The 13417-nt window shown below is 39.2% G+C and overlaps 1 protein-coding gene across 7 annotated transcripts in view; it reads left to right on the forward strand.

Annotated features, from left to right (window-relative positions):
* Positions 1 to 13417, forward strand: part of TAF1 (TATA-box binding protein associated factor 1) — an 85457-nt gene that overhangs the window by 30636 nt on the left and 41404 nt on the right. For all 7 annotated transcript variants that reach the window (XR_007148878.1, XR_007148879.1, XM_047843440.1 and 4 more), the window contains exons 26-32: positions 2021 to 2129; positions 2351 to 2449; positions 2749 to 2926; positions 9791 to 9858; positions 11480 to 11602; positions 12612 to 12704; positions 12787 to 12871. Coding sequence is in view for 5 of the 7 variants with exons in the window: in XM_047843440.1 (XP_047699396.1) it covers positions 2021 to 2129; positions 2351 to 2449; positions 2749 to 2926; positions 9791 to 9858; positions 11480 to 11602; positions 12612 to 12704; positions 12787 to 12871 (755 nt within the window). In the remaining 2 variants the exon portion in view is untranslated. The remainder of the gene's footprint in view (positions 1 to 2020; positions 2130 to 2350; positions 2450 to 2748; positions 2927 to 9790; positions 9859 to 11479; positions 11603 to 12611; positions 12705 to 12786; positions 12872 to 13417) is intronic.

A 13417-nucleotide genomic window follows, 5' to 3' on the forward strand; every position in this document is an offset into this window, starting at 1 on the left:
CTTACTGCACCACATCAAGAAGCATATAATGTCAGGCTTTCTCACTATTTTGATCATTTTGTTTAAGTGGTGGTCCCCAGAACTCTCTTATAATAAAGGTATGTTTTTCTCTTTGTAATTAGCACGTGGGTGAATCTCCTGTTCCCTAACAATCTTTCTCTCCGTAGTGTAGCATCCGTTGATGATCACTGCCTAACTCAGTTATTACATTGAGGGTTGCAAAACCATGGTTTTTCTAATTATAGCATTCTTTCTACATTAACTGGCATTCTATAAAGAAGAGCTCTTTTTTCCTTTTTGTTTGAGTATTACTATGGATTCTGAAATTCTTCCTTTTGTAAACTTAGTGTAATATAATTTATTAACACTATTTTATGTTATTTATTTATTTTTTAATATATGAAATTTATTGTCAAATTGGTTTCTATATAACACCCGGTGCTCATCCCAAAAGATGCCCTCTTTAATACCCATCACCTACCCTCCTCTCCCTCCCACACCCCATCAACCCTCAGTTTGTTCTCAGTTTTTAAGAGTCTCTTATTCTTTGTCTCTCTCCCACTCTAACCTCTTTTTTTTTCCTTCCCCTCCCCCATGGGTTTCTGTTAAGTTTCTCAGGATCCACATAAGAGTGAAACCATATGGTATCTGTCTTTCTCTGTATGGCTTATTTCACTTAGCGTCACACTCTCCAGTTCCATCCAGGTTGCTACAAAGAATGAAACCATATTTCATTCTTTCTCATTGCCACACAGTACTCCATTGTATTAACACTATTTTAATTGTGATCCCCATATTGTCTCAAATTTGACCTCTTAAAGCCAGATCCTGTGTCCTTGTGAGAACTTATTTGCTTTCCAACACAAAATGTTCTAGGCTGTCCTTGAAATTTCTTTGTTCAAGACCTAGAATCAGCCATTTCTTCAAAGAGCCCTGGTTCCTTTTATTGGGGAATGGTATTTAGAACCAAGATTTAGGTGTTAAGTATGCTCATTGCCACTGAGATGTCCTTGCTTCTAGGCTTTTAGTGGATGGAACTAGGAAATAAATATATATTGCAAATCACATATCAAAACCTTCATATCAAAACCTCCAATTCAAATTATATCTACAGAGTCTTCCTCTTCTTCCCCCATTCATATTTGTATCCTTTCTCTGGTTCCTGGCATCAAGATGTTGAATCATTTGCTCTGTCTGTACATCTGTTATGTACAAAATAGTCTGAGAATTACAATACCAGTACCACTAACAACAAAACTTTAAAGTAGATTCAAGGTGTTTGCTCTAGTTTGTTGTCCTTAGGCTATATGCCACTGAAGTTGTGCAGTCAGGGTATTACATTTAAAATATATTTGAATGATTTTTTGTGTGTCATTTTTATAATCAATTTGATACATAGTTATATTCATTTGTTCCTTTTCTTATTGAGGTAAAATTGGTATATAACGTAAATTTCAGATGTACAATATTATAAATCACTCCTATTAAGTTCGGGACTCTTTTCCATTCTTGGTTTAATTTATCAGTATCTGTAATAGTATGTTTTGAAGCACATTAGAAAAGGAAAATGTAGCCTCTTGATTCTATACAACGGAAAGGAAGAAGGTGGATGGTCTTTTAATGATTGAGGGAAACTAAAACTCATTTTTATTTCAATCCAAATTTTAATTTCTTCCTTGTTTCCATTGTAAGTAAGTTCAGCTTCCTAGCCCTTGAACCCTAAAGTAGAATGTTGGAGCTGGAAGGATTCTTGAAATTCCTTTATCCCAGTTCCCTTATCTTCCAAATAGGAAACTGAGGTGAAGTTGTGGCTTGCCTAGTTCTTTATTATTTGGAGATCATATGAGGCCTTGCCTGATCTGAGCCTTAGAATGTGGATATCTGGCCTTTGGTTTGGCTTTTTCCTCCCCAGGCTCATGCTCAGGTACTTTGGACTTCTTCATTGTAGTCGTTTTTTTTTTTTTTTTTCCTGGGGACTAGAGATACGGACTTAATGCTATGAAAGTGTTATTGATTACAGTGCAGATGAGGTTCGCAGAAAATCTCTGGTTCTCAAGTTCCCCAAACAGCAACTTCCTCCCAAGAAGAAACGGCGAGTTGGAACCACTGTTCACTGTGACTACTTAAATGTGAGTATATGCATTGCTGCCTTCTGACCAGATGGGATTCTCATTGATTCCTCCAGCCCTCTAACCCATGGCTCTGGCACAGCCTTAGATTCTCCCCCTTTGGCCTTGCCCTGAAAATTATGCATACTGTTCATTACAAGATTTGTAGGCTGTAACCAGAAAGTACTATTTTTTTGTTTTTCCTACCTAATGGAGTACTCTGATTTCTCGTTTCTCCTTAGAGACCTCATAAGTCCATCCACCGACGCCGGACAGACCCAATGGTGACATTGTCATCCATCTTGGAGTCTATCATCAATGACATGAGAGATCTTCCAAATGTGAGTTCATTGCATTCATGTCTACAGTAGGAATGGTAAGGCTCTTTGTTTTGTCTGTGATTTCAGATAGAGGGCAGTAGAGTACAGGCCAGGAACTCCTCTAATTCTTTCAGATGTAGTTTTTTGGTTTTTGGGGTTTATTTAATAGTTTAGTAGAGGAAACAGACACCTACCTGCTTCATCTAGAAAGATTCCTTTAAGAGTTGATGGCGAGGTAGACAGGTAAAATGTGAGTCTTCAGGAATTGGCTCTGGCAAGTGCTCTTTGCTCACGGATAATGCTATTTCTTATTGGCACAGACCTACCCTTTTCACACTCCAGTCAATGCAAAGGTTGTAAAGGACTACTACAAAATCATCACTCGACCAATGGATTTACAGACACTCCGTGAAAATGTACGTAAACGCCTCTACCCATCTCGGGAAGAGTTCAGAGAACATTTGGAGCTAATTGTGAAAAACAGTGCAACCTACAATGGTAAGAATCACCTGTTCCTTGACTGCAAAGGTCACCTTTCAGTGACCTAGTCACCTTACTAGTCCTAAATTCAGACTAGCTTGGACTGACTGAAATGATCTACAGTGTATTATGCATTTTGGGGTCAAGAAAATTAGTGCACATTTTTGTCATTTATTATTGCTTCTTTTTAGTCCCACTTTTGAATATATCCTCTGGAGAATTTGGAGTCTATCTTTTGAAATGAAACAATTGAATGGAGATTAGTGGCAGGAAGAAGTGGGCCTAATTAAGTGGAAAGGAGAGACAGTGTGGATGGAATCTGCAATGTGTGTCCCTGTGACTGTGTTTGTTGTGAGTCTTTGATTTGATCTACAGATTTGTTAATAGGGGCTATTATCTGTTCCCTTTGCTCAAAAGCTGGAAAGGGAAGGAGAAAGAAATCTGCTCTCTGAGTCTTAAAAGAGGGAAAACAGTACAGCTTCTGCATATAGGGGAGATAAAAGTTTCTGGTCTCCAGTTGGATCCTTGAGCACAGATTCATGTATATAAGCGTGGGGATTAAGAGTACAGCCAGAGAATTGAGTCATGGCTCTGCCACTTACTAATTAAGTTACTTTAGACAAGTTCTTAGACAAGTTACCCTAGACAGCCTCTCACAGCCTCCTCAGTATTGTCATCTGTAAACATGGGACAATAGAAGTACCTAGATTCTGTGACTTTTCACAAGCAGGCCTGACCCGTTTATCTAGTCTCCTGTCCAATGCCTGGCTCCCACACCTACTAGAGATTCCTGCCACATTTCACTAAATATCCTGTTGCCATTTCTTCATGCCTCTTGCACAGTCTGTGCCCTGTCTGGAATGCCCTTTCTTCCCTTTTGGTGATAAATTTCCATTCATATTTTCCAGACCAATTCATATCATCTCTTCATGGAGACTTATGCAGACTGCCCAAAATACCATTTTTTGATCCTCTGTGCTCCCCAGCACAATTAAATCAACTTTTATGACTCTTACTATGTTGTATACAGTTATTTATATATCCAAATCTCCCACCACTTTGTGACCTCCTGGAGAGACTATGTCTTATTCATCTTTATATTCTCTGGCAGAGCGCTAGACACGCACAAGGGAAGAATACATTGGTTAGGCCCAACTGTCATTCAAATTATAAGGATAAATACTTAAAGACAGTCAAATTGGGGGTGGCTCAGTCGGTTCAATGTTCGACTCTCGATTTCTGCTTGGGTCATGATCCTAGGGTTGTGGGATCGAGCCCTGTGTTGGGCTCTGCATTGAGCATGGATCCTGCTTAAGATTCTCTCTCTCCCTCTCTGTCCCTCTCCCTCACTCTATCTCTCTCTAAAAAAAAAGAAAAGAAAAAAGAAAAATCAAATTGAAATAGGAATGGAAAGGTGTAAGAGTCGACTTTGAAAATACAGAGCTGAAGTACCTGTGGGTCATTTAGGTGGAGATGTTAGTAAAAAAATTAGAAGTAAAGATTTTTTCATAGCCTTACATTCCCCCTCCAGCTCAATTCTCTTTCTTCCTCAAACTTGTTGCCGATAATCATAGTAGTAGCAGTATTACCAGTGGCTCCAAGTGTTTAACTTGCATTGTTTTATTTCACCTTAAGAAATCTCTGGGGGCGCCTGGGTGGCGCAGTCGGTTAAGCGGCCGACTTCAGCCAGGTCACGATCTCGCAGTCTGGGAGTTCGAGCCCTGCGTCAGGCTCTGGGCTGATGGCTCAGAGCCTGGAGCCTGTTTCCGATTCTGTGTCTCCCTCTCTCTCTGCCCTTCCCCCGTTCATGCTCTGTCTCTCTCTGTCCCAAAAATAAATAAACGTTGAAAAAAAAATTAAAAAAAAAAAAAAAAAGAAAAAGAAATCTCTGAAATGGGTACTATTATAATCCTTATTTTTATGGATAAACAGATAAGATAAGCCTGTAGCGTTTAAATAACTTCACTAAGGTGGTCACACTGCTAAAAAGTGGCAGAGACGTGAATCCAGGTATATATAACTCCAGAGCCTATGCTCTTTTTTTTTTTTTTTAATTTTTTTTTCAACGTTTATTTATTTTTGGGACAGAGAGAGACAGAGCATGAACGGGGGAGGGGCAGAGAGAGAGGGAGACACAGAATCGGAAACAGGCTCCAGGCTCTGAGCCATCAGCCCAGAGCCTGACGCGGGGCTCGAACTCACGGACCGCGAGATCGTGACCTGGCTGAAGTCGGACGCTTAACCGACTGCGCCACCTAGGCGCCCTGAACTCTTTTTTTTTTTTTTAAGGTTATTTATTTATTTTTGAGAGAGAGAGAGAGAGAGAGGAAGGGGCAGAGTGCGAGGGAGAGAAAGAATCCTAAGTAGGCTCTGCGCTGTCAGCACAGAGCCCAATGTGGGGCTCAATCTCATGAACAGTGAGACCGTGACCTGAGCTGAAACCAAGAGTCGGATGCTTAACCAACTGAGCCACCTAGGCGCCCCAGAGCCTATGCTTTTAACCACTATGTTTTCATATACTCTTCTCTATTTATTCACTTCCTGTTCATACCTTACAACCCTGAAGTTGCCTTCCACAGAAGTACCAGTAACCTCCCAATTGCTGGATCAAGTGGCCACATTCCAGAAATGCCTGTTTACTTAAACAACTTTATAGAGACATAATTCACGTACTATACAATCTACGCATTTACTTATTTATTTATTTTTAAATATTTACTTATTTTTGAGAGAACATGTGTGTGAGTGGGGAGAGGGGCAGAGAGGGAGGGGGACAGAGGATCTGAAGTAGGCTCTGAGCCGAACAGCTGAGAGCCCGATGCAGGGCTCGAACTCATAAACCGTGAGATTATGACCTGAGCCAAAGTCAGATGCTCAATCAACTGAGCTACTCAGGAGCTCCCAATTCACGCATTTAAAGGGATCAGTTTTAATATGTATTACCCACGTGGTAGCATGTATCAGTACTTCATCCCTTTTTATCATCACCTAATGTTCCATTGTATAGATATACCCCATTTTAAAAATTTGTTCATCAGTTTGTAGACATATGCATTATTTACACTTTCTGATTAGTACAAAAAATGCTGCTGTGAACATTTGTGTACAAGCTTTTGTGTACACATTTGTTTTCATTTCTCCTAGATACATATCTAGGAGTTGAATTGCTGGTAACACATGGAAGCTCTATGTTTAACTTTTTGATGGGGCGCCTGGGTGGCTCAGTTGGTTGAGCATCTGACTCTTGATTTCTGCTCAGGTCATGATCCCAGGGATGTGGGATCGAGCCCCATGTTGGGCTTCATGCTGAGTGTGGAGGCTGCTTGAGATTCTCTCTCTCTTTCTTCTTCTCCCTCTCCGTCTCCCTCTCCCTCCCTTTCTGCCCTTCTCCCCTGCCCCACTTGTGGGCTCTTTCTCTTAAAAAAAAAAAAAGTTTAAAAAAAACTTGGAGCACCTGGTGGCTCAGTCAAAGTGTCCAATGCTTGATTCCGGCTCAGGTCATGATCTCATGGTTCATGAGATCGAGCCCCACACTAGGCTCCATGCTGACAGCACGTGCTGACAGCCCTCTCTCTCTCTCACTCTCCTGCTCACATGTTCTCTCTCTCTCAAAATAAATAAGCTTAAAAAAAAAAACTTTCTGAGAAACAATCAAATAGTTTTCCAGAGCAACTGGAACATTTTATAACCCTGTCAGCAGTGTGTAAGGGTTATGATTTCTCCACATCCTTGTCACCACTTGTTATTGTTCATCTTTTTTATTCTAGCTATCTTGGTGAATGTGAAGTGGTATTGTGGTTTTGATCCATATCTCCATAATGACTAATGACATTGAACATCTTTCCCCCCCCCCGTTTTACTGAGATAGAATTGACATATAGCACTGTGTAAGTTTAAGGTGTATGGCATAATGGTTTGACTTAACGTAGTGTGAAAGGTTTACTGCACTAAGTTTAGTAAGCATCTGTCATCTCATACAGATACAGTAAAAAGCAAAAAAAAAAATTTCTTCCTTGTGATGAAAACTCTTAGGATTAACTCTAAACAGTTTTACTGTATATCATACAGCAGCATTAACTGTCATGTAGTCATCATGCTGTACATTACATCCCTAGTGCTTATTTCTCTTACGATGGGAACTTTGTACCTTTGGACTGCCTTCCTCCAATGTCCCTATCCTCTACCCCCTGCCTCTGGTAGCCACAAGTCTCATTTCTTTTTTATGAGTTTAAAAAAAATTTTTTTAAGTTTATTTATTTATTTATTTTGAGAGGGACAGAGACAGCACGAGTGGGGGAGGGGCAGAGAGAGAGGGAGACAGAGAATTCCAAGCAGGCTCTGCACTGCACGTCAGCACAAAGCCAGACATGGGGCTCGAACTCACAAAACTGTGAGATCATGACCTGAACTGAAATCAAGAGTTGGACACTTAACTAACTGAGCCACCCAGGCACCCCTATGAGTATTTTTAAGATTCTACACATAAAGTGAGATCACACAGTCTTCGTCTTTGATGTTAAGCATCTTTGCATGTGCTTAGAAATCTTTCTTGAACTTTAGTGTATTTGGCACTATTGGTCACTTGTTGCTCCTTGATACTCTCTTCTCTCCTTTCCAGGAGTATTTTCTCTAATTACTTCCCATCTTTTTCATTCCCATGACTTCAGCCACCATATATCCACTGATATCACTGTCTCCAGCCCATACCTCTCTTCTGAGTTCCATACTCATTTTCCAGTTGCCTGCCAGACATGTCCATTTTTCAGTGCCCTACTGGCAACTCTTTATCTTATTGCTTTATTTAGATTGATGATATTACCATCCTTTCTTAAAGTTTATTTATTTTTAATTTACATCCAAGTTAGCATATAGTGCAATAATGATTTCAGGAGTAGATTCTAGTGATTCATCCCCTATGTATAACACCCAGTGTTCGTTGATATTACCATCCTTCTAGTTGTACAATCTAGAAATGATGGTCATTGTTGGTTCTACCCTCTCTTCCCCACACTCCTAGATCACTAAATCCTATAAATTGTATCCTCGATGGTTTGCTGGAATACATCCCCTTCCTTTCAGTCTCTGTTACTCCTATCTTAGTTGAAGCCCTTGTCATTTCTTATTCAACCCCTTGCAACAGCTTCCAGACTTTCCTTTTGTTGCTTGTCTTAATTTTTCATGCTGTTTTTTTAAATGTTTGAGAGAGGGAGAGCAAACAGGTAAAGGGCGGAGAGAGAAGCAGAGAGAATCTCAAGCAGGCTCTGTGCTGTCCATGTAGAACTGGACATGGGGCTCCATCTCACAAATTGTGAGGTCATGACCTGAACTGAAGTCAAGAGTCGGGTGCTCAATCTACTGAGCCACCCAGGCACCCCAGTTCTTCACATTATTGATAAGGGTATTTTTTTCTAAAACACAAATTTGAAAAATTATTTTCCAGTATAAAATCCTTAGTGTCTTTCTATCACCTATGAGACCTCTATAATATGGCCCCTTCCAAGTTCCATTTCCTATTTCTCCTCCACACATACCTGTATTGCAGTTGTACCAAACTACTTGTGGTTCTTGTGAACTGTGTTGCTTCATGTTTCTATTAATTTGCTTACTTTATACTTTCGTACACTTTTTCTTCCCTCTGGAATGTCTGTCTACCCTGTTGTCTATCTGATGGACCTCTACTCTTCATTAATGACAGGACTCATGTCAGTCACAGCAAGCCTTCCCTGCTTCCCAGTATGCAGATTTAATTGTAAAACAACTTACAACCCGTCTCGTATGCAAGCCTACCATATTTCATAGCAACCAATGTATTTCTCTATTTGCACTTACACTCAGGTTTCTATTTCTCTGTAGGTATACATGTACATATACACAGAAGTATACAGAAGTAGAGAGAATAAACCTCAGCACACCTATTCATCTAGTTCAACAATTACTCTCATATGGCCGATCCCTGTTTATTTAGTCTGTATTTCCAGATGTTTTATCATTTCATGCATAGATACTTCAAGCACTCATACTCTGTCTTGGCAATTATTTATTTTTATGTCATTTGACCCAAGAACTAAGGTAAGAACTGTGTCTTATTTTCCCTTCATTCCCATCACTGACCACATCACACACCATCATTAATCATTTGTTGGATGAATAAACAAATGAATGCTAAATTAATTAGTTGAGACTAGAGTTGAGGTTTAGGGTCTGTGGAGGAACACTTACGTAAAAAAATAGAGGAAGATCAGCAAAGGATACTTGAAAGGAAGCAGTCCAAATTATTCTAGATGAAAATGTCTTGACTGTCTCTATAACGAGTGTGAATCAGGGCAGCCATAAGTGGGGAGTGGAAGAAATAGTTCAAGGATTTTCTGAAGCTCTTGTTATGGATTTCAGGGAAGGTAAATAGTCTCAGATGGGATGGAGAGTCTTTTATGACAAAGGCTTTGGATTAGCCATATGTTGGGAGGACATCACAAACCATGAGTTCTGTAAACCAAAATTACAATCACAAATTTTATATGCTAAGTATGGAAAGATTGTAAATCATACATTGATCTCCTCAGCTATCCTTAAACAAATTATCATTCCCCATCCACTGTATCATTTTCAAGGTATTAAAGGCAGTGGTATCTATAATAGTGCTGTTGGATATATGTAAATAAGGAAGTTAAAATTAGTTTATTCATCCATGCTGTGTATCTGCCATGTGTTAGCGCTGAAAAAATGGCGATAAGACTGCTATATCTGTATAACCTAGTAGCTAGGCTGGTGCCTGGCACATATTAGGTGTTTTAAGTAAATGTGTTAAAAGTCTCGAGTGGTATTGGCAGCTCTTGCCTCCCATTTTTAATGGTCTCATCTCTTATTGTTCCTCTATACATTTAGGTCCGAAGCACTCATTGACTCAGATCTCTCAATCCATGCTGGATCTCTGTGATGAAAAACTCAAAGAGGTAAGATATTTAAAATGAGAGAAAAGCAGTGGAATTTGAAGGTGGCTAGTACGCAGGGTTGAGGAAGGAGGGAATGTAATAGGAGGAAGAGTAGAGAAATGTGAGAGTAGTAGATCTTTAGTATGTTAGAGAAGAAGGGACGTTAGAAATCATATAATCCCTTTTTTTTTGTAGATGGAGAAACTGAGATCCATAGAAGGAAATTACTTGCCCTGGGCATTATGGTTATTAAGTAGTATAGCTAGGATTGAAATCTAGAACCCACATAACTTTAGAAAGGGCCAAGGAAAGTAAATTCCCAAGAAGTCAGAGCTAAGAGACTGTGCTTTGGCAGAGAGGACCTTTAATTTTTAAGAGATTATCTATATTCCATTTTTTTACCCCCCCCCAAATTGTACCTTTATAAGCTTACAAAAATGGAAGTATGATTATGATGTTAATACTGAAGTAGACATTTCATAAAAGAGGATAATCAGACGGCTGATAAACACGGAAAGATTCCCAAATTGATCGATCATTGGGAAAATGCAAATTTAAACTAGGATTAGATACTATTACATGCCCACCAGAAAGGCTAAGCTTTGAAAAGACTAAAAAATAATTTAAAAAACTGACAGTAGTAAGTGTTGATGAGGATGTAGAGCAATTGGAACACAAACTTATTCCCAGTATAGTCTGAAATGAATTTATTGGATTAGCTCCCGTTAGTAAAAGTCACTAATCAGCAATATGTCCAGTGTTTTCAGCAACAGTTTTACAGCAAAAGCAATGTGATAGTAAAACCTAACTTGGTGAAGGTGTTTTTGTTGTGGGAACTAGGCTATCAATTCCCAGGGATGTATATTTTGGTAATCTATAAGACTAGATGATAGAATACCTAAAGGATCGATTAGTACATCCCTTTTGATCCTCTTAGTAGAATATCATTTCTCTTATCTGAAATTTCTGCCTGGAATTGAACTTGACAGTTTATTTATTTATTTATTAAAAAAAATTTTTTTTTCAATGTTTTTTATTTATTTTGGGGACAAAGAGAGACAGAGCATGAACGGGGGAGGGGCAGAGAGAGAGGGAGACACAGAATCGGAAACAGGCTCCAGGCTCTGAGCCATCAGCCCAGAGCCTGACGCGGGGCTCGAACTCATGGACCGCGAGATCGTGACCTGGCTGAAGTCGGACGCTTAACCGACTGCGCCACCCAGGCGCCCCTGAACTTGACAGTTTAAAGTTAGACTTTTTGAGAAACTTAACAGAAGACCATCGGGGAAGAGAAGGGAAAAAAAATAGTCACAAACAGAGAGGGAGGGAGGCAAACCTTAAGAAACTCTTAAATACAGAGAACAAACTGAGGGTTGATGGGGGGTGGGGGGAGGGGAAAGTGGGTGATGGGCATTGAGGAGGGCACCTGTTGGGATGAGCACTGGGTGTTGTATGGAAGCCAGTTTGACAATAAATTATATTAAATAAATAAATAAATAAGTAAATAAATAAATAAAATAAAATAAAGTTAGGGTTTTTTTGGGCAAGGGCAGTAGGCAACTGAACCATAAATTATCCATAATTTTCTGTGGTGATTATACCTCAAGGAAACCTGTTTTTCCTTTGCTTTGTTTCATATCAGAAAGAAGACAAATTGGCTCGTTTAGAGAAAGCTATCAACCCCTTGCTGGATGATGATGACCAAGTGGCATTTTCTTTCATTCTGGATAACATTGTCACCCAGAAGATGATGGCAGTTCCAGATGTAAGTGGTCTCTGTGCTAAATATTGTGAAGATAGTACAGAAGGACGGGACAGGAGGATGTATGTTTATGTATGTTGGGGAGTCTGCAAGGTAGTGTTTATAAATTCAAACTGGCGTATAATTTAAAAAACTGACCTTTTTGCTGTGTGAGTGCTTTATCATTAAAATCAGAGGCCAGGAGGGGCGCCTGGGTGGCTCAGTCGGTTGAGCGTCCGACTTCGGCTCAGGTGATGATCTCACGGTTTGTGAGTTCGAGCCCCGCATCGGTCTCTGTGCTGACAGCTCAGAGCCTGGAGCCTGCTTCTGCTTCTGTGTCTCCCTCTCTGTCCCTAACCCAGTCGCATTCTGTCTCTGTCTCTATCAAAAATAAATAAACATTTAAAAAAATAATAATAATAAATAAATAAATAAAATCAGAGGCCAGGAATCTGCAGGTATAGAGAGATTTTCTCTTCCTGTTGCTGACATTCAGTATTTGAAAGCTCCCAAATAGCCCTGGAGAGAAATCAGGATCCCAGCTAATGGGAGTCTTTGAATTGAAAGGTGCTTCTTGACAAATGACAGTTTATTAATTATCCACTGTTTATTGTCTTGTGTTTGTTTGTTTTGTCTTTTGCAACTTTATGGCAGGGCTACCATGTTGACTGTATGAGAATCATTTGGTAATGATTCTCCCTTAGGAGTTCTGAACTCAATCTCCTATTGTGTTGTGGGCACATGTTATATATGTGTTAATGCTATAAAACTTCTGGAGGGGAGTAGGGAATAAGAAGTTTTAACTGTGAGTATAGAACAAAAGTTCTTACACTATCAGGGCATAGTAATCCTTAAAGAAATCCAAGAACCCCTTAAATTATATACGGAGTTTTGTGTGAATGTGTGTCTTTCTGGGAAAAGTGGTTCATAGCTTTTGTTGGAGCATTAGGCAAATGTGTGACCCAATGAAGGTTGAGAGTCTCTGGTATAAAGAATGGTTTCCATTTCATTTCTTATGCTTTGTGTTTTCTAGTCTTGGCCATTTCATCACCCAGTTAATAAGAAGTTTGTTCCAGATTATTACAAAGTGATTGTCAGTCCAATGGATTTAGAGACTATACGTAAGGTGAGTGATTTGATCTAAAATGTGTTTTTAGAATCAAGTAACTTTGTACATGAATCTGAGTCCCTGGTTCTTTTAATCACAGAATATCTCCAAGCATAAGTACCAGAGTCGGGAAAGCTTTCTCGATGATGTCAACCTTATTCTGGCCAACAGTGTTAAGTATAATGGTGGGTATTTGTCCTTTTTTAAATTTCTTTCCATCTATCTATCCATCCAGTTTTAGTTAGCATTATTAAAATTTAATTGTATAAACAATTAATTAGCCTTGAACAGTGATAGCAGACTTAGTCAACTGACTTACTCTCCTTTTTTTTTAAGCAGGCACATATTTCAATGTGTTTTATAAAGTCTGCTAATAACTTTTAATGAAAAAGCAAGGTACATTTTAAACTTTGGAAAGCACAGAAACATGAAAAGAGAATAAAAATTAAAAGGATATTACTTTGGACTTTGAGCCATCACTGCTTTCCAAGAGATAGGAAAATTCACCTATGCCCTAGGCCCTTAGATGGAGCTTAAGGAAATGTATGACTGGAGGCCATAGTGAGCTTCCTTAGAGCATAGAGTTTTTGGTCAGTACATGACCTGATAATATATGTCAAGCTAGTTACTTCTTTTTCTTTATTAATTTTTTTAACATTTATTTATTTTTGAGAGAGAGACAGACTGCAAATGGGGGAGGGGCAGAGAGAGAAGGAGACAAAGAATCTGAA

The sequence above is a fragment of the Prionailurus viverrinus genome, chromosome X (genome assembly GCF_022837055.1).
Source record: "Prionailurus viverrinus isolate Anna chromosome X, UM_Priviv_1.0, whole genome shotgun sequence".
Lineage (NCBI taxonomy): Eukaryota > Metazoa > Chordata > Mammalia > Carnivora > Felidae > Prionailurus > Prionailurus viverrinus.